This window comes from Protopterus annectens, chromosome 14.part0 (genome assembly GCF_019279795.1).
Source record: "Protopterus annectens isolate FY-2018-M chromosome 14.part0, PAN1.0, whole genome shotgun sequence".
NCBI lineage: Eukaryota > Metazoa > Chordata > Ceratodontiformes > Protopteridae > Protopterus > Protopterus annectens.
In genome coordinates this window covers 5,154,706-5,176,653 of record NC_056748.1, presented here as the reverse complement: position 1 = coordinate 5,176,653, position 21,948 = coordinate 5,154,706, and the positions used below count along the sequence as shown (strand labels likewise).

At 44.2% G+C, this 21,948-nt stretch overlaps 1 protein-coding gene across 1 annotated transcript in view; it reads right to left on the bottom strand.

Annotated features, from left to right (window-relative positions):
• Positions 1–21,948, bottom strand: part of SMC3 (structural maintenance of chromosomes 3) — a 2,445,376-nt gene that overhangs the window by 879,244 nt on the left and 1,544,184 nt on the right. Inside the window, exon 18 of the mRNA XM_044056330.1 lies at positions 14,878–15,029. Coding sequence (XP_043912265.1) covers positions 14,878–15,029 — 152 coding nt within the window. The remainder of the gene's footprint in view (positions 1–14,877; positions 15,030–21,948) is intronic.

The window sequence follows — 21,948 nt, the reverse complement described above, 5'->3', positions numbered from 1 at the left end:
TGCCTGGTTCCAAGCACAGAATCTTTTCCATTTTTCTGCATAAGATTTTCTGGTACTGGGCCTCCTGGCCTCCAAAATAACATCCATCACTGCTTTAGAGAGAGGTGTGCTTTGAATGGTTACATGATCCGCCATGCTGCCAGATTTAGAGTCCTGAGTTGGCTGTGCAGAATCTGATTGTTTCGCTGGGTCAGTAAGTGAGGAATTAGAGGCAATGTCCAGGCTGGGCCTTGAGACAAGCTTTTTAGGATTGGGTACCAGTGCTGGCGTGGCCAGTGTGGGGCAATCAGAATCATTCTTGGCTTCTCTTGTCTGACCTTTAGGAGTACCTTGGGGAGGAGAGGCAGAGGAGGAAAGGCATATACTGTTAGACTTTTCCAGCTGAATGACAGAGCATCCACTTTCCATGCTTGCTTGTGATAAGTCCTTGTGCAGAATTTCTGTAGTTGGCAGTTGTGAGGGGAGGCAAATAGATCTATGTCTGGGCATCCCCATTCCTTTATTATCATGCTGAAGACTTGTGGATCCAGTTTCCACTCGTGGGGATCCATAAGGTTTCTACTTAGTTCGTCTTCCATAGTATTGTTCTTTCCTGGCACGAATTGTGCTTGCAGGTGTACTTGATAAGTCAATGCTGTGTTCCACAAAGTCATGGCTTGTCTGCAGAGAGGGTAGGAATGTGTGCCTCCCTGCTTATCTACCACATGACTGTAGTATTGTCCGTCCTTATCAGTAGCTGTCCCGGATGGAGTACACCCTTGAAAGCTGTCAGGGCATTCTGAAAGTACAGTTTTGTACCTACCAGAAATGTAGATGTTCGAGTGTATACACTGCTGCAGTCATTACACTTGGGTTATCCTGCCGTCGGTTGCTGTCGCTTCTTCCCTGACGTCAGTGCGACAGGGGTATACAAGAAGCAGCCAACGCCATTTTCTTCAGTTTTTCTTGCCCCAGATGTCAGGTGCCCCCAAAAAGGTAGGCAATGCAAATTGCTAATAAAACATACATAAGAAAAGCAGTCAAAAACTTTCAGTTACCAACAAATACTCCCCATAGGTAGCACAGGGTAGAAGACTTAGGTAAGTACCAGCAAGTTAGAGGGGAAGGAGGGAGGGTAACCTGGACTGCAGCAGTGTATACACTCGAACATCTACATTTATGGTAGGTACAAAACTGTACTATGTTCATCGTGTTACACTACTGCAGTCATTACACTTGGGTAGAATCCCAAAGCTGAGGTAGGGTGGCTGGTTCTCTAAGGCATTAGTGGTGGCTATAAGGCCCTGCAGCACTGCAGTGGCAAAGCCAGCTCTGGATTTTTACTGACATCGGTCTGAGGCAAGAAAAAGTTTCCACAACGGGGTACTTTGCTTTGTAGAAGACTTCGGTTTTGGATTCGGAATGAAAATCTCAGGAGTTGGCCGACCGGCACTAGCGAACTGCTTTTGCTTCGGGCACCGCGCGGCAAGAAAGACTGAAGAAAATGGCGTCGGCTGTATCTTGTATATCCCTGTCGCACTGACGTCGGGGAAGAAGCGACAGCAACAGACGCCGGACCAAGACTTTGGAACTCAGGCCGACTGAGGGACTGCCTGACAGCAGGATAACCCAAGTGTAATGACTGCAGCAGTGTAACACTATGAACATCAGCTAGCATCTCTTTTTGATTGATATGTAGATGCATTTCGCTTGTGGACCATGTGCCCTGAATACATTTTCCTGCCATGTGTGCTCCCCAGGCATAATGTAATGCATCTGTTGTTACTGACTGCCTGGCTTGTGAGTAGAGTGAACGGCTGTCCCTTGTTGAGGTGACAGGCATGAGCCCACCATCGAAACTCCTGTTGCAGGCAAGGAATGATGGTAATTAATGCTTCCAGGCTTTGACAACGTTGATTCCAGACACTTTTTAGGTACCATTGAAGCTTCCTCATATGCAGTCTGGCATATGGAATTAGCAGAATGCAGGATGCCATGAAGCCCAAGGCCTGCAAAATTTTTCTTGCAGATAACTGGGTCTTTGTTGCCAACATTTTCAAGTAAGAAGTTAATTGCCTTTGTTTGTCTGGCGTGAGATAAGCCATCTGGGCAGTTGTATTTAAGCTTGCACCCAGGAATATTATCTCTTGAGAGGCTACTAGTTTTGATTTCTTTTCGTTTACTGTGTACCTTAGGCAAATTAATAATCTTTTTACGAACGCCAGATGCTTTAGTAGAGTGCCCTTGTTCTCTGCTTGTATAAGGCAATCGTCCAAGTAAGGATAAACTTGAATTCCTCTTTGTCTGCAAAATGCAATTACAGTGCAGAGAATTGGTAGTGCATTGATCCAGCTATGAATCTGAGGTATCTTCTGCAAGATTGTCTGATTGGTATATGCAGGTATGCTTCTTTTAGGTCCAAAGTTACAAGCCAAGCCTTCTTGCCCAGCATGGGCAGAAGCTGCTGCAGAGTTAACATTTTGAATTTTGGAACGTCCAGAAATGTGTTAAGAAAAGACAGGTCCAGTATTGGTCTCCAGGCTTTGTCCTTTCTGGGAACCAAGAAAAGTCTTGAGTAAAATCCTTGTCCCAGCTCTTGCTGTGGTACTTGCTGAATGGCCCTCATTTGCATAAGGGACAACACTTGCTTTTGTGCCTCTGCCTATTGATTGTGTGGCAGGTTTGGCATACCTTTTGCCTTTGGCAGGGTGTGAAAGTGAAACCTGTAGCCCTGGGACACTATATTCAATACCCATTTGTCCTGGGTGATCATGTGCCAATTTTGAGAGAAAAGTGCTAGTTTTCCCCCTAAAGAAGATAAGTGCTTGGTGCTGGCAGAGGCAAGTCATTGGGACTGTTTCCTGTATGGCTGTGCTTTGTCTTCTCCACTTTTGGAGGTAGAAGCGCCACACTGTTTAGGCCTGTATGAGCCCTGGGGCTGGGATCTGCCTCTGGGGCGTCTGTATCTGCCTCTGTGACCTTTCCGACACTGGAAAGGACCAATTCTTTGTAAGCCAGTTCTTGCTAAATTTTGGTGGCTGAACCTGTAAGAAATCCTTTACTGTCTGCATAGATTTCGCTTTGTCCTCCATTTTCTTCAAAATCTCCTCTGCTTTAACACCAAATAAAGTATCATGCTGTAATGGAGCATCTAATAATTTTGCTTTAACATGATCAGGCAGATTTTGTTCCTTTAACCAAGTTGCCTCCTAATGACAGAACCCGTACATGCGGCCCTGCAGGAGGCCTCCAGAGAAAGTACAGTTTTGTACCTAACATAAATGTAGATGTTCGATTGTAAACACTGCTGCAGTCATTACACTTGGGTTATCCTGCCGTCAGGCGGTCCCGCAGTTGGCCAGAGTTCCAAAGTCTTGGTCCGGCGTCGGTTGCTGTCGCCTCCTCCCTGACGTCAGTGCGACAGGGGTATATAAGATGCAGCCAATGCTATTTTCCGGAATGGATTCTTCAGCATCAGAATCCTCATAGGGAGGAAAAGAGTATTCCTGTACAGAAGAGGAGTCAGAGGAAATGGAAACCTGATCTGAGGAGTCATAGTCTTTCTCTTGCCTAGGTCTCTTGTCAGGAGGGGGATGGGAACCCCTGATCAAGGTAATAAGGTCTTCGGCCATTTTGAGCATCGGTTTCTTAGGCATGGAAGTCTGTCCTGGAGAATGCTGTACTTGTTGCTTTGTCTTTAAAGCTGCTGTAATCTTTGCTTTTGAAGCTGAAAAAGGCTTTACATATAGCGGTGTAGGTCTGAAAACACCCTCAGAAGCCGATGCCTGCTCAGCGGCTCCCGACCCATCTGAGGGAATGAATTCTGAGTGTCCAAACCCTTGAGTATCCATAGGCCTAGTTGGCTCCACGTGGGAGTCGTCAGCGGCCTGTGGCTCTGAGGTAGCGGGTGTCAGGGGCTGCAAAAGCGCCTCACTGAGAACCGGCGACTGGCTTAGCGGAAGCCTCCTCGTCGGTTTTGGATCTCGGATGCCTGTCCTTCTCTTTTTCCTTGCGTTTTTTTAGAAACTCCGGTTGTCGGCTGTTCCGACGGCATTATGTAATTGAATTTTCGGCCAAAGTAATAAGCAAAATCAAACCGACGTTTAATAGTGCGTTTGTTGAATCTAGCACAAAACCGACAGCTAGCAACGTTATGATCACGGCCTAGGCAAGGAATACAGTAAGAATGATAATCCTTATGAGGTATTTGCTTCCCACAAGAAATACAATTGTTAACTTTTTCTGACATCGGTCTGGAGTAAGAAAAAAGTTTCCCCAATGGGGTACTTAGCTTTAATGAAGACCAAGACTTTGGAATTCTGGCCGACTGCGGGTAGCCTGCCAGCAGGATAACCCAAGAGTAATGACTGCAGCAGTGAAACACGATGAACATCGAAAATTTCAGGAGTCGGCCGATGGGCACTTGCGAACTGCTTCTGCTTCGGGCAAGAAAGACTGATGCAATGGCGTCGGCTGCATGCTTTATACCCCTGATGACCTGACGTCACAGATGAAGAGACAGCATCTGACGCAGGACCCAAGACTTTGATATTCAGGCCGGCTGACGGCTACCTGCAAGCAGATAACCCACATGTAATGACAGCAACAGTGAAACATGAAGAACATCCAGGACTGCAACAGTGAATACACTCAAACATCTACAGTTATGGTAAGTGTACACAACTGTACTATGTTCTTCGTGCTTCACTGTTGCAGTCATCAGATTTGGATTGATTCCCAAAGCTGAGGAAAAGGGTGTAGGCAATGAAGGAAACTAGGGGCTGGCTAGAACTGCAAAGGCAAACCCTGCCCTGGAATTGGAGAAGAGAGGCAGATGGTAATGCTTGATAAAAGTGTGAACAGATGTCCAAGGTGGCAGCCTCCAGAATGTCCCTGGTGGGGACTCCTCTGAGGAAAGTTGCAGTGGTGGAGGCTGCTCTGGTGGAGTGCGTCCTGACCCCCTGGGGGGAGGCTTTCCATGTTGCTTGTAGCAGAAATGGATGCAGTGTGCTATCTATTTGGAGATGGCTTTGCCCTCTGCCCCTGTAGCAAATCTAACCAGCAGTTGATTCGACTTTCTGAAGGATTTAGTCTGTCTGTGCACATCTAGAGAGTGCAGAATCCTTTGCAGGGTGAGCTTTTCCAATACAAATTTAAGGCCCCAAGCTGGAGTTGGTGCCCTTCAGGGTGGTCTCAAGTTGCTATCCCCTCTTAGGAACTGTTTGAACAAAGGGTGTGAGAAAAGGGGCTGCTCAGTGGGAAAATAAGCAGAAACAGCAGAGGCATGAATTTATATAGAGGAGAAAGAGAGGCCACTGTGTAATAAGCCAGCTAAATAACTCAGGATGAGAGGGAGGAAGGGCTGTGCCGTATTGGCTCTCTTAGCCTGGATCCAGGTGCAGAACCTTTTCCATTTGTCAGCATAAGATTTTCTGGTGCTAGGGCGCCTGGCCTCATGGATAACATCTAGGACCGGTTTACTGAGGTTGGCAGATTGGTTCGGAGATGGGGGGTAAGCCAAGCTGCCAAACTGAGTGTCTGCAATTGGGGATGCATGAATTCCCCTTCCCTCTGGGTCAGGAGGTTTGGTATTTGAGGAAGGTGCCATGGGGGCAGTGATGACAGGCTGCGAGGCAAGGGGTACCACTGCTGGCAAGGCCAGTCTGGAGCTATCAGAATGGTCCTTGGTTTTTCCTCCTTTATTTTGAGCAGTGCTCTGGGGATGAGAGGTAGTGGAGGAAAGGCATAGACCGATAGAATGACCCAGGGGAAAGAGAGGGCATCCACTTTCCAAGCCATTCAGTGATGCTCTCTGGTGCAGAATTTGCTGAACTGATGGTTGGTGTGGGAGGCAAAGAGGTCGACCTTCGGGGTGCCCCATTTCTGAGCTATCAGGGTAAAGATTCTTCTGTTGAGCTGTCACTCATGTAGGTCCAAAAGATTTCTGCTTAATTGGCCTGCCAGAGACTTGAGAGAGCCTGGCAGGAATTGCACTAACAGGTGTAGTTGCATGGTAGAGGCTGTGTGCCAAAGGATCATGGAAAGCCTGCAAAGATGGAAGGAGTGAGTCCCTCCCTGCTAGTTGACATACCACATCACAGTGGTGTTGTCTGTTTTGATCAGGAAAGCCCCTGGAGAAAGGAGGGGCTTGAAAGATATCAATGTGTTCTGCACAGCCATCATCTCTTTTTTATTGATGTGCAGAGGGATTTGCTGGGGGCTCCATTGGCCCTGTATGTACCTGCCGTCCAGGTGTGCACCCCAAGCATAGTCTGATGCATCTGTGGTGAGGGTCTGGGGGGTGGTGAGAAAGGCAGTCCCTTATTGTGGGAGCATGCTGTTGCCCACCAAAGAAAATCTTTTCTGATGCACGGAATTATAGGTATAAGAGTTTCCAAGTCTTGAGAGTGTTGACACCAAAGGCTTTTTAAGTACCACTGAAGTCTCCTCATATGCAGTCTGGCATATGGAATGAGTAGTATGCAAGATGCCATGAACCCCAGAGCTTGCAAGATTTTCCATGCAGATAGCTGGGGCTTGGTGGCTAGTTGAGAGAAGTAGGCTGTCAGGAAAATTTGTTTCTCTGGTGTAAGGTATGCCATCTGGGATGCTGTGTCCAGGCCTGCTCCCAGGAAGATAACCCTTTGGGTGGGCACCTGTTTGGATTTATTGTCATTGATTGTGTACCCTAGGGAGGTTAGGAGGGTCTTGCCAAAGGCCAGGTGCTTGAGCAGATTTTCCTGGCGGTCTGCCTGAATCAGGCTGTCGTCTAAGTATGGGTAAATCTGAATATTTCTTTTTCTGCAAAAGGCAATGGCCGGAGCCATACATTCTGTGAAAACTTTGGGAGCAGTGGATAAACCAAAGGGAAGCGCAGAGAACTGAAAGTGCTGAGATCCTGACCTGAAACAGAGGTATTTCCTGCAAGATTACTTGACAGGAATGTGGAGGAAAACTAGCTAGCCAAGCACCCTTGGAGAGCATGGGTAGCAGCTGCTGGAGGGTGAGCATTTTGAATTTTGAAATCACCAGGAAGGTGTTTAGAATGGATAGATCGAGGGCACCAGATGCCCTCTTTTCTGGACACCAGGAAAAGTCTGGAGTAGAATCCTTGGCCTATCTGTTCTGCAGGAACGTGCTCTACTGCCGTTAGAGAGAGCAGGGAAAGGATTTGCTTTTGAGCCTCTGTCCACTGGTTTGGTGGTAGATCTGGGAACCCTTTTGGGGTTGGAAGGTGTGGAATGAAAATTTGTACCCTTGAGACACTATGTTCAGAACCCAGTGGTCATTGGTAATGGTGGCTCAGGTGCTTGTGTGAAAGGAGAGTTTTCCTCCTAGGGGTAAGTGAAGGTGGGCAGAGGGAGGGGTGGTGGTGGGGGTGAGTCATTGTGAGCTCTTACCATAAGGGACTGGCGAATAACTCCCTGGTTTTGAAGTGGAGGTAGTCCACTGCTTAGATCTCTGAATTCCCTGTGGCTGCTGTCTGGGGGGTCTGGTTCCCTGGGGTCTAGGCTGGGCCGGTTTACTGGGAGCAGGAAAGGACCAGTGTTTGGGGGGACAATGCCTGCTGAACCTAAGTGACTGGACCTGCAAGAAGTCCTTCACTGTTTGCATAGATTTTGATTTTTTTTCCATCTTTTTTTAGGACCTCTTCTGCCTTACTGTCAAATTGTCAAATAAGTTATCTTTGTTCAAGGGGGCATCCAGCAATTTAGATTTGACATGGTCTGGCAGGGGCTATTACTTAAGCCATGCATGCCTTCTAATGACAGATCCAGTGACTGCTGCCCTGCAAGAAGCTTCTAGGGCGTCAAAACCACAGTGCAAGGTGTGTTTAGTTACTTGACTTGCAGAATGCATTAAAACTCTTGTAATTCTTTAGATTCTACCCAAGCAGGAAAGGAAGACATTTTTTGTTTAAGGAGTTCCAGGGTATGTTGCTGAAATTTCAGCATATGGAACTGACAATTTAGTGTCCTGATAGCAAGAGTAGCTGAGGTGTATACTTGTTTACCCCATCTGTCCAGTGCTCGGGATTCCCTATCTGAGGGGGTGGGATTTTTTTAGCAGAGGTTTCTTTAACTCCTTTAGGCCCTTGAGAAAGAACTGTAGTCGCAAAAGAAGACATCGGTTTGTGTCGAGATTTGGTAGTGCGAAGGACTTCCACGGAAGCCGGTGCCTGCTCAGCGGCTGCGGACCCATCCACGGTAAAGACGACCACAGGATCCTTAGTCGAAGAACAGTCTTGCAGCATACCGTACTCCGAAAGGGTCTCAGTAGTGGCCTGCGAATCAACAGAAGCGGGCATCAGCGGCTGCAAAAGTGCCTCACTGAGGACCGGAGAACTGACTACAAGCTTAAAGTATAGTTGTGTACACTTACCATAAATGTAATAAATGTTCGAGTGTATTCACTGTTGCAGTCATCACATTTGGGTTATCTGCTTGCAGTAGCCCTCATTCAGCCTGATTAACAAAGTCTTGGGTTCTGCGTCGGTTGCTGTCCTTTCTTCCGTGACGTCAGGTCGTCAGGGGGTATAAAACATACAGCCAACGCCATTGCATCAGTTTTTCTTGCCCAGATGTCAGGTACCCCCTAATGGGAAGCAATTAAATCTATAAATATACAAGGTTATACCTCCAACAAAAAAGCAAATACTCAAAAAAACTTTTGAGCATAGTAAAGAAGAGTAGAGGCACAGCCAAAAGAGGAAAGGAGGCTGGAAGGAGGGTAACCAGGACTGCAACAGTGAATACACTCGAACATCTACATTTATGGTAAGTGTACACAACTGTACTATATTCTTCGTGTTTCACTGTTGCAGTCATCACATTTGGGTAGATTCCCAAAGCTCTGGATGGGAGGAAGAATTTAGATAGCATTAGGACCAGCTAAAAGGCCCTGCAAGACTGCAGTGGCAAAGCCAGCTCTGGATTTAGAGAAAATTGGCAGATGGTAATGCTTGGTGAAAGTATGTACAAAACTCCAGGTAGCAGCTTCTAGGATGTCCTTGGTAGGGATGCCCCTGAGAAAGGCTGTAGAGGCAGATGCAGCCCTGGTTGAGTGGGGTCTGATCCCCTGTGGGATAGTTTTCCATGGTGCTTACATCAGAAATGAATGGAATGGACTATCCATTTGGAAATGGTTTGCTTTGAAATAACCTTCCCCTCTGCCCCTGCAGCAAATGCCACCAGCAGTTGTTCAGATTTCCTTTGAGGTTTAGTCCTGTCCAAGTACTCTAAGCTGTCAGTGCACATCTAAGGAGTGCAGTATCCGTTCCCCTTTGTTCTGTGGATTAGGAAAGAAGGTTGGCAAATTAATGGACTGATTAAGGGCCCCACTGGATACCACCTTGGGCATGAAGGAGGGATTGCTCCTGAGGGACACCCTGTCCACATGAAAGATGATGAAAGGCTCACTGCCATAAGGGCCTGTAATTCAGATACCCTTCTTGCTCAAGTGATTGCTAAAAGGAAAGCAGTTTTCCAAAAAAGGAATTTTAAGTCTGCAGTAGCAGCTGGCTCGAAAGGAGGAAGAGTGAGTTTCTCCAATACAAAGTTAAGGTCCCAGGCTGGAGTTAGAGCTCTCCTGGGTGGTCGTAAATTTTTGGCCCCTCTGAGGAACTGATTGACCAGTGGATGAAAGAAGAGGGGAGGTTCTGTGTTATAATGAGCTGAAATGGCTGAGGCGTGAATTTTGATGGAGGAGAAAGACAGGCTCTTGTGAAGCATCTCAGTTAAGTATTGTAAAATCTGAGGTAAATTGGGCACTGCTGTGCTTATCCCTTGAGAATGTTTCCAGGCACAGAATCGTTTCCATTTTTCAGCATAAGATTTTCTAGTACTAGGCCTCCTTGCCTCTAAAATGATATCCACCACTGGTTTACTGAGGGATGGTAAAGGAGAGCTTAGGTAATTAGCCAGGCAGATAGGTTCAGTGTTTGAAGCTGAGGGTGCAGAATCTGGTTCTCCTGCTGAGACAATAGGGTAGGAGTCTGAGGCAGGTGCAATGGGGCCAACAGTGACACACTGCGCAAGACGGGGTACCAGTGTTGGCGTGGCCAGTCTAGTGCAATCAAAATCGTCCTTGGTTTGTCTTGTTTGATCTTTAGTAGTACTTTGGAGAGCAGAGGCAGAAAGGCATAAACAGATGGGTTTTTCCAGCTGAAGGACAGAGCATCCACTTTCCAAACTTGTTTGTGAGGACTCCTAGTGCAAAATTTGTCCAATTGATAGTTCTGGGGGGAGGCAAACAGGTCTATATCTGGGCTCCCCCAATTGGTTGTCAACATGGTGAAAATCCTTGGTTCCAGTTTCCATTCGTGTGGGTCCATGAGGTTTCTGCTTAGTTCGTCTGCCAGTGTATTTCGTTTTCCTGGCAGGAATTGAGCTTGTAGATGCACTTGGTAGCTCAGGGCTCTGTTCCACAATGCCATGGCTAGTCTGCAGAGGGGTAAGAATGTGTACCCCCCCTTTGATTCCCCTGATTAAAGTAATAAGGTCTTCAGCCATTTTTATCATTTGTGTTTTTTTTTTTTTTTAAGGCATAGAGGCCTAACCATGCGGTCTGGGCATCAGTTTTCTAGGCATGGTTCGAGTTTTAGGCCTTGAAGAAGAATATGGCGTTGGTTTAATATGAAAGTCAGTAGGCCTGAACACACCCTCAGAAGCCAGTGCCTGCACAGCAGCTCCGGACCCATCCAAGGTAGAGACATCCGCAGGTTCCACAGTTGAAGCATTTTGCGGCATACTGGACTTCGACTGGGTCTCAGTAGAGGCTTGCAAATCTCAAATAGTGGGTATCAGGGGCTGCGAAAGTGCCTCACTGAGTACCGGCGAACTGGCGACTGGCTTAGGAGAAGCATCATCGGCAGCTTTGGACCTAGGCGGCCTGTCTCTGTCCATCTTTGCATTTTTTCGGAATGTTGGTAGTCAGATACCTTACCGAAGACATATCAGGATAACTGAACCGAGCACCAAAATATTTAGAAGTGAAAATATCCCGACGACGGATAGTTCTTGGTTTAAATAAGGCACAAAACCGACAGCGAGGTAGGTCGTGGTCAGGGCTTAGGCAAGGAATACAGTACGAATGAAAATCTTTGAGATGTATTTGCTTTCCACAAGTAATGCAGTCATTTACTTTTACTGACATCGGTTTAGAGCAAGAAAAAGTTTCCCCAACGAGGTACTTAGCTTTTAGTTTAAGACTTCGGTTCTGAAACTTGAAAACGAAAATTTCAGGAGTCGGCCAACGGCACTTGTGAACTGCTTCGGGCACCGCACGGCAAGAAAGACTGATGTAATGGCGTCGGCTGCATGTTTTATACCCCTGACGACCTGACGTCACAGAAGAAGGGAGAGCAACCAACGAAGGAACCAAGACTTTGTTAATCAGGCCAACTGAGGGCTACTGCAAGCAGATAACCCAAATGTGATGACTGCAACAGTGAAACATGAAGAACATCTGAAGTGTCGTCGGAAGATTTGGAATTCTGCAGTCTGTTGGATGGTTTACCGAAGCCATATCGGAGTTCGAGGACTGTAACCGAAAATGTCTGGCTACAATAATGGCCCGACGATGGAGAGTTCTGGCATTGGACAAAGCACAGAGGCGACAGAGGGGGACATTGTGGTCTGGGCCTAAACAGGTGACACAATAGGAATGGAAGTCTCAGTGTGGTATTTGCTTTCCACAGGCGAGACAATTAACTTTTTCTGACATCGGTTAGTGCAAGAAAAAAGAATCCCCAACAGGGTGGTTAGGTTTAGAACACTTCGTCAATTCGGAGTTGAAAACTCAGGTAGTAGCCGAGCGGCACTCGTGCGAACTGCTTCTGGCTCCACGGCAAGAAAAACTGATGTAATGGCATCGGCTGCATTATTTTATACTACTGATGACCTGACGTCAGTCCTGGAGCGACAGCAACTGATGCAGGACTACTAAGTCTCTAGTATTCGGGCCGGCCGAGGGCTACCCTGGCAGGGATAACCCAAATGTGATGATTGCAACAGTGAAACACAAAGAACATCTGCAGTCCTCAGGCACCTTGTAAAACATATCAGCTTTCTGAAGAGCTGGGGTCTGAGCCATGAGCTATAGACGCAGCGGAAAAGGTGTTCAAAAGAGCTGCCAGCACAGGAGGAACTGCAGATAACTTAGGAGATTCCATTTGTAGAAGCTCATAGTATGTCTTTTGGACATCAGACACCTGGAAACAATCCCACTTAAAGTACACTATCATACCTGCAATAGTACCCCCGAAGGATAATTCTTCCAAGAGGTAATTAGGGCTCTAAGAAACCTCTTCCTCTGAGCCATACTCTAGAGGAGTATGCAAGGGATTCCTCCTCCGAATCTTGATGCTCATCTGAGAATTTGACAAGGAAACCAAATTCAAGAGGTGTGGAAGACCAGGGAGGAACAAAGACTGACACCCCTTGAGGAGGCTTCAAGGCCATCAAGGCATCAATCATCCCTCAAGTAAAATTCTGCCAGTCACACTGGGGATCTTTATCAATAGGGGTAATATGCTTGGTCTTTTCTTTTTTCTTAAACAAGGCGTCCAACCCTTGGTGGCTCAGTGTTTTGGCAGGATTCAATGATCGTAGAAGAAATTTCTTCCCGGATTAAGATGTCAGAATTCCTCTTGGCCCCTTGGAAATAATCAGTCATGGTTCCAGAGCAGACATTTGAAAAGCCTCAGAGGACGTGCAAGAACTTGGACCCACGCTGGCCTCTGACTGGGTCATGGCAGAGGATTCTGATGCAAGCACTGGACACTGTTCAAGGTTTCACTAGCATCTAGAGAGACGTCTGGTGGAGGCTGGACAGCAATCACATCAGGCCTAGATTTTCCGGCCTTCATCTGCTGTAGCACCCTGAGCCAACAATTTAAGATAGTGGTTCTCGAGGTGTATGGAGAAGGAAAGCAAGAGATTACAGAGGGTCTTGGGGACAAATGCTCGCCAGATACAGCACTGTATATCATCGTGGGAAGACCTAGGCAAAGAAAAAGACACTGGTCGTGACAGTCACTATGGGGAATCTGCCTCCCACACTGACATTTTCCCTTCTTCGATGACACGAACATGAACAACAATACTGAGAAAAAATAAAGAAACCCCAATGGGGCACTTACCTAAAGACGGCGTGGTAACAAGCACAGCAGACAGGTGTTACTGTAATATAGTGACAAGTATAGATGCTGGCTCATGTAGCTGGTGGCCACAGTACTGCTTTGAAAGTTTTGAGTATTTGGGCTTGGAAAGCAGGACAGAACTGAGACTAACCGTGTTCAGGCAGAAAAAAGTAGCGCAGAGGCTGATGATAATCTTTTAGGTTGACACTTAACACCATGGTGTTTTACAGTTAGAAGTTACGTGACTCATCAATATTGCTGAGCTTGGGACTGCATAAGAGAAGGTACCAACAATTACCCACTGGAAAAAGCCTACAAATTTGTCACTTCCTATTCTATTCATTTACTATTTGCTCAATAACTGCTTTACTATCAAATGGCCCCAACTCTCCTTGTGAGCTTGGGTTTAAAAATCTCTTTGGTCTTAATGTTGGAAGATGACATTATGCAAATGTAATCCTAACACTATGTGGTAAACATATGGAACAACTGCCGGCACAGAAAATGGAAACAATATTCTTCTGTATTCAGCTCCAGTCTCAGGAAATTCATACATGTGGTATAACTCCACGTATCCTTACAGAATGGTGGGGGCAATCCCTGCTTTCATAATACATATAAACATCCAACTCTTGTGACAGTTTCCCTCTTTGTAAGGGGTTGATTTTTGGCACTTAGAATTAAGTTTTATGTGGAGGCAATACAGTAGACAGACTAATCAGTCACAGTGCATGTTTTATTTATTCCTCAGACATTATTCTTGCTCACTCAGTCCTCTTGCCATATCATCGTTTACCTAACATTTTATCCTTAAAGTAAGAACATGCAATTCTTTTTTTTTTAATTGGCTTAATTTCTACATTTTTTCACCATGTCTCCTCATATTTACTCACTTCTGTTCATGTCTGCATGCTCAGGTTACTTTTATAACATCTTTCCATGTGACTTATTTATCATATGCCTGCACATACGCCATTTTGATCAGTTCATAATGTTCTACCCATTTTCAACTAATTTGTTCCTGCAGCATTTCTTCTTAGACCACTAATAAAATGAACATTGCATACTTGGACTTTATTTTTATTATTATTTTCCTGAAAATAAACAGAGAACTGCTGCACTTGCACGTGGGAAATGAAGGGTTGAGAAGTTCAGCCATGGGGGGTTTAGGATGACTGGGACGACTCACATACATATCATATAGGTCACTGATATGAAAAGGGTTGGGAGGGTGGCCTAATGGTTAAGGAGTTTGCCTTACAAACACAAGGTGGAAGGTTTGAGTCTCAAGGGATAATTGGCTAGGCTTAAAATGGCTCGCAAGGGCAGTTAGCTTAGTACTAATCTATGAATCTATAAAAGAATAGTGGTTGGGGACATGTCTATCACAATAAAGGCAAACTTGTTAACAAGAAACTATCTCAGGTATTCAAAAATCATATAACGCCTGCTACTAATTGGTAGAGTTCGCTATAATGTGCCTTTACCTACTGACAAATATCACTCTTCAGATCGCACAGTTCTCTTTACTGAACATGCTCTGCTTTTCACGTTCATTTTCTGATGCCCAAGAAGCTGAAAACTTTTGCAGCCAACAAGAACAAAGCAGAAAACCAGTCTAATATGCAATTCTGCAACTTCTTTAGCACATCCAATTAGATGACAAAGGTTATCTGTAACACATGCACAAGTAATAAAAAGTAGTCATTTTGGTGGAACATTTTTTTTTTCACAAACAGAAAAAATGATAGCTGTACCTTGGGCATGAAGGTTTTCTCAGATTGAAGACGTTTTTCCTTCAACATCTTCATCTCTGACAGAATACTATCTCTAGAAGCCTTGAACTTTCGCTGTTGGGTCTCAATCTGTTGCATCTGGTTCATTAACTGGTCAATTTCATTATTGATCCATATGTTGTGTTAAGGAAAACATTCTGAAATGCAAACAACACTACAACTGCTAAGTCTTTGCAAAATGAAGGAATGGCTATACTAAAAGTGAATAAGCACCCAACTTACAATATCAGAAGACTCACAGGAACATACCATAAATTCAGATTTATGACACATGCTTTGTCAACAGGTTTAACATAATTGAGCTTTTGTGCTCTATTATGGCTGTTTTACAGCTGTTAAGTTTCAAACCTGTTTTTCAGGAAGACAACCCTCTGTATGACCGCAGAAGACCGCGTCAACAAAAAAAAAGAGCTTCTCCAGAAGAAACTATCTGCACAACAGAAAAGAATGAAACCAGAGACTAAGCTATAAGAAGAAAGAAAAAAAAAATGAAATCAGTCAGAGCTGGAAATGGGGATACAGAAGGTGCTAGGCATGCTGAGTAAGTATATCATATATAAAACAAATTACTCATTTTATCATTTGAATTGCAAACAGGCCTTCTGTTGTTGGGAATGCTGGCTTCTTCTTATGATATCCCTAGCTCAAAAAAAAAAATCCAGATTTATCATCATCATTCATATCTCAGGAACATGTATGCTTCTAACTTCTGTACAAGTTGCATCACATGTCAGGCTAGGAGGGTGAACCCAGACCCTGTTCTAATTAGACTATAACCCATTAAGCAAATGATTCCTGGAACACAACGAATGCAATCAGTCAGATTTATAGAAAAAAATCCAACCCCCAACTGTAGGATGGCGACTCTGAGTAGATCCACTTAAAGATCAAAAAAATTTCGCCGCTACATATTTGCTATATTTAGCTTTAGAAGCCCCTTCTACCAGTGGCTACAGGTAAAAAATTCAAAACACCAGTGGCCAGCATAGAGAGTACATCAAGCACTTGTAAATAAAAATCAAGTATAATTCACATGAAATACTTTATTCAGACCAGTTTTGGCTACCCAGCCTTCTTCAGTGAAAAAGCATTACATAATAGATGCATGATGAAACTATATATACACCCCCCAACCAATAACAGACATGGTGCAACCCAGAAATTGCAAGTACATAGAATATGTATATAAAACAATGAATGTAAGTTAGAAATATATATATCAATAATACATATACTGTAAACAACAAAATACATATGAAAAAATTTTATACATATATAAACATACAAACTGCATACATATATATGGTTTACTATCAAAAGTGCGAACAGCACTACATCAACTGTCATATACTCGAACATGGAAGGTCGTAATCGGTAATGTCGAAGACAAAATAATCAATCTAGGAATGGTTTTAACATGGGTCGAGGTAGGGGAGATGTTTGTAGTTCGGAAAAATACTGAACACCTACCTCGACCCATGTTAAACCATTCCTAGATTGATTATTTTGTCTTCGACATTACCAATTATGACCTTCTATGTTCGAGTATATGACAGTCGATGTAGTGCCGTTCGCACTTTTGATAGCAAACCCATATATATATATATATATATATATATATATATATATATATATATATATATATATATATATATATATATATATATATATATATATATATATATATATATATGTACAAAAAATGTAATATATATAAATAAATATATACACACATACAGAACATAACAGAAAATAGCACAATGGTCTGTGGTGTCCTTCATAACTGGTCATTGAGTCCTGGGGAAAACAGCGCTACTAAATTAATGATCCAATATTTTTCTTTGTGATAAAGGATAGTGTGCCAGCCTTGTTGGTTACTCCTATCACCAATAATTCTATTACCATAAACCTGAAATCAACATTGGCATGTTTGATACTATGTCTGTATAGGGCATTCATCTCCCTTTTATTTCGGATATCACTTCTGTGCTCCGACATCCTAATTCTTAATGAGCATGAAGTTTGGCCCACATAAAAAGCAGAACATTTACATGTGGCCAAATATACTATCCAGCTGCTGGCACAATTGCCAAAGACCCTGAGATCATATACTCTGCTGGTGTTTGCACTAGTAAATTGTTTTAATTTACTCACAAATTGGCATGACCCACAATGTCCACAAGGGAACATTCCCAATAATTGATCCCCAGACATGGTCAATTGTTTGTATACTGCTCCCCCACTCTCCTTATGCTTAAAGTGCAAATGAGCACCTAAAGTTCTTCCACGTCTATAAGAGAATTGGCATCTGGAGCCCAAACATTCCCTAAGTTGGTCACTGGCCATGAGTATATTCCAATGGGTATCTAGCACATTTCTAATGACGTTATTATTACGTCCATAGGTTGTCACAAACCTAAGATTTTGACCTGCTTGTGTTGGCCTTTGCTGTTTGTACTCCAACAATGTGGGCCTATACTGAGCAGAACTCCAATCACTGGCAATAGCAATATCAGACTCCCTGTATCCCCTATCCAAAAACCTGTTACACAAATCCTATCTGGCATGTTCAAACTCCCGTGTAGATGAGCGGATTCTTTTAATACGCATAAATTGTGACTTTGAAATGTTGCGGATGGTGTGGCGGGGATGCATACTAGATGCATGGAGCAAGCTGTTGTATTGTGCATATTTACAAAACGTCTTTGTACTAAGAGTATGATACTCGTTCCTATACACAGTTACATCCAAAAAATTTATACTGTCATGATGTGATGTAAGAGTAAACTCAATACCCCACAAATTATCGTTAAGATACTCCAAAAATCCCTGTAAATATGCCACATCTGCCTGCCACACCATCCAGCAGTCATCCAAATATCTGCGTCAGATATCTATTTCCACTTGGTAGATGTTATAAAGGGGATCATAAATCATGCATTCCTCAAAAAAAGCCACAAACAGATCCGCATATATGGGAGCAAAAGAAGCCCCCATTAGCAGTGCCCTGCAACTGCCAATAACATTCACCCTGGAAGTAAAAGACATTTTTATTCAAGACATGTTCTGCCATACATACCAGTAGAGTATTGAAGCCAGGGGGGTACAAGGCAGCATGTTCCAACCAATAATGTAAAGCTTGTAAACCAGCCCAATGGGGGATACTAGTACATAAAGTACAGTTTTGTACCTACCATAAATGTAGATGTTCGAGTGGTTATACTGCTGCAGTCATCACACTTGGGGTTTATCCTGTCGTCAGGCAGTCCCGCAGTCGGCCGAATCCCAAAGTCCTGGTCCGGCGTCGGTTGTCGTCATCTCTTCAGTGCGACAGGGGTATAAGAGAGACAGCCGACGCCATTTTCTTCAGTTTTTCTTGCCCCAGATGTCAGGTGCCCCCAACTAGGAAGGCAATACAATAGCTATGCAACAATACCTTAGTAGATAAACAATAGTACTAGCTGTTAGCAAATACACCATATAGACATGCACCCAATTGATTGATGTACATGGAGTTGTAACTAACACCCTGGTATGTAGAGGGGATGGTGGGAGGGTAACCTGGACTGCAGCAGTATAACCACTCTAACATCTACATTTATGGTAGGTACAAAACTGTACTATGTTCATCGTGCTATACTGCTGCAGTCATCACACTTGGGTTGAATCCCAAAGCTATGGAAGGGTGGCTGGTACTAAACTGGGTTAGGTGAAGCTAGGATGCCCTGCAGAACTGCAGTGGCAAAACCAGCTCTGGTTTTTGAGTATAATGGAAGGTGGTAGTGGTTGGTAAAGGTGTGCACTGAACTAAAAGTAGCTGCCTCCAGAATGTCCTTGGTTGGAACCCCCCTGAGAAAGGCTGCTGAGGTTGCAGTAGCCCTGGTAGAATGGGATCTAATATTAACAGGCACTGCTTTCCCATGGTGCGAGTAGCAAAAGCGGATACAATGTGCTATCCATTTGGAGATGGTCTGTTTTGAAATAGCCTTTCCTTGTGAACCTACAGCATATGATACAAAGAGTTGGTCAGTTTTTCTGAAGATCTTTGTCTTATCTAAATAGTAACGTAGCTGTCTGTGAATGTCCAAAGAGTGAAGGAGCCTTTCTCCTTTATTCTGGGGGTTTGGATAAAAGGTGGGTAAATGAATGGTCTGATTCAAAGCCACACTGGATACTACCTTGGGCATGAAGGTAGGTTAGTTTGTAAAGAGACTCTGTCCTGATGGAAAATTATGAAAGGTTCCACTGCCATAAGTGCCTGTAGTTCTGAGACCCTGCGTGCTGAGGTACTAGCCAGTAACAAAGCTGTTTTCCAAGACAAGTATTGTAGTTCTGCTGAAAAGGCTGGTTCGAAAGGAGGCAGTGTTAATTTTTCTAAAACGAAGTTCAGGTCCCAAGCTGGCGTTGGGGGTTTTCTGGGGGGTCTTATATTCTTAGCCCCTCTGAAAAACTGCCTAAGTAAAGGGTGTGAGAAAATTGGAGGATCCGTATTATATTGAGCTAAAATGGCTGAAGCATGGATCTTAACGGATGAGAAAGAAAGGCCTTTGTGTAGCATCTCAGTTAGGTATTGCAGTATGTGAGGAATGTTTGGTATCCAGGGATTTTGACCTTTAGCCTGGTGCCATGCACAAAATCTTTTCCATTTGTCTGAGTAAGTTTTCCTGGTGCTGGGCCTCCTGGCCTCCAAAATGACATTCAGGACGTTCTTTGAGAGAAGTGTTGATTGATAATTCAAGGTATTCTCCATGCAGCTAAATTTAAAGTTCTGAGCTGGCTGTGACGGGTTAGAGTTTTTCTGAGTCAACAGTAGTGGGAATTGAGGCAAGATCCATGGAGGGCTGTGAGTCAAGTTCCTTAGTAATGGGCATCAGTGCTGGCGTGGCCAGTCCGGGGCAATGAGGATCATTTGTGGTCTCTCTGATCTGACCTTCAATAATACCTTGGTCAATAGAGGTAGTGGAGGGAAGGCATAGACTGTCAATGTTGTCCAACTGAATGATAGAGCGTCCACTTTCCAGGCTAGGGAGTGATAAGTCCTTGTGCAAAATTTTTGTAATTGGCATTTGTTGGGGGGAGGCAAATAGATCTATGTCTGGAAATCCCCATCTTTGAGTTATCATTGAAAATACTTGTGGGTGTAGTCTCCACTCGTGAGGATCTGCCATATTTCTGCTTAATTAGTCTGCCAATATGTTTTCCTTTCCTGGCAGGAATTGTGCTTGTAGTTGTACTTGGTAGGTCAATGCTGTGTTCCATAAGGTCATTGCCTGTCTGCATAAAGGGTAGGAGTGTGTTCCTCCCTGTTTATGAACCACATAACTGTGGTGTTGTCTGTCCTTAGTAGTTGTCCTGGATGCAAGAGGTCCTTGAAGGCTGTCAGTGCATTTTGCAGAGCTAGCATTTCCTTTTGGTTGATGTGAAGATGCATTTGTTTTGCAGACCATTTGCCCTGTGTATGCACTGTCCTGCCATGTGTGCTCCCCAGGCGTAGTCTGAAGAATCTGTTGTCATAGTTTGGTTTGCTGGAGGTAAGACGAAAGGAAGACCCTTGTTTATTTGACATGCTTGAGCCCACCATAGGAACTCTTTTTGATGGCAAGGAATGAGAGGTATACTTGATTAGAGGCTGTGCCTGTGTTGAGACCATACACTTTTCAGGTACCATTGTAATTTCCTCATATGCAGCTTTGCATATGGGATAAGTTGAATGCAGGATGCCATGAACCCAAATGCCTGCAGGATTTTCCTTGCAGTGAGCTGGGTAAAAGTTGCTATCTTTCTGAGGTATTGAGTCAATTGTTTTTTGTTTGTCTGGCGTGAGGTAAGCCATCTGGGCCATTGTATTTAAGCTTGCACCCAGGAATATTATCTGTTGCGAGGGTATTAGTTTCTACTTCTTTTTGTTTATTGTGTACCCTAGGCAACTGAGCAGCTGTGTTACAAATGCCAGATGCTGTAATAAAATGTCCTTGCTGTCCGCTTGGATCAGGCAGTCATCCAGATATGGATAAATTTGTATTCCTCATTGTCTGCAATATGCAATTACTGATGCCAGGCATTTCGTAAATACTCTGGGCGCAGTAGATAAGCCAAAGGGCAATGCAGAGAATTGATAATGTGTTGTACCTGCCAAAAATCTGAGGTATCTTCTGCAATCTTGTCTGATAGGGACATGCAGGTATGCCTCTTTGAGGTCCAATGTTACCAGCCAAGACTCCTTGCCCAGCATGGGAAGGAGCTGCTGTAGTGTGAGCATTTTGAATTTGGGTACCTCCAGGTATGTGTTTAGAATTGAGAGGTCTAAGATGGGCCTCCAGGCTTTGTCCTTTCTTGGGACTAGAAATAGTCTTGAGTAAAAACCTTGACCTTGCTCCTTTGTAGGTACCTTTTGAATTGCTTTCATATCCATGAGAGCTGAAATTTGCATTTGAGCCTCTGCCCATTGATTTGGAGGCAGATTTGGCATGCCTCTCATCCGTGGTAAAGTGTGGAAATGAAATCTGTAGCCTCGGGTAATAATGTCCAGAATCCATTTGTCCTTTGTTATGATGCGCCAATTTTGTGGAAATAGAGCCAGTTTTCCTCCCAAAGGTGCTGCCAGGGCAATTTTGCTTGGCAGGCGAAGAGGGAGGTCATGTGTTTGTTTCCTGAAGGGTTGAGATCTTTCGTCTCCACCTCTGAGTTGTTGTATGCCATTGTCTAGGCCTGAAAGAACCTTGTGGCTGGCCTCTGCCCCTTGGGCGCCTGTACCTACCTCTTTGGGGTCTGTCTGATGCAGGAAAGGACCAGTTTTTTGATGGCCAGTTTCTGATGAAACGAGGAGGTTGTACCTGTACTGTTTGCATAGATTTTGCCTTTTCTTCCATTTTCTTTAAAACTTCCTCTGCTTTGACACCAAATAACACATTTTTCTGCAATGAAGCATCCAATAACTTTGCTTTGATATGTTCTGGTAAGGCTTGTTCTTTAAGCCAAGCATGCCTACGTATTACAGACCCTGTGACAGCTGCTCTACATGAGGCTTCCAAT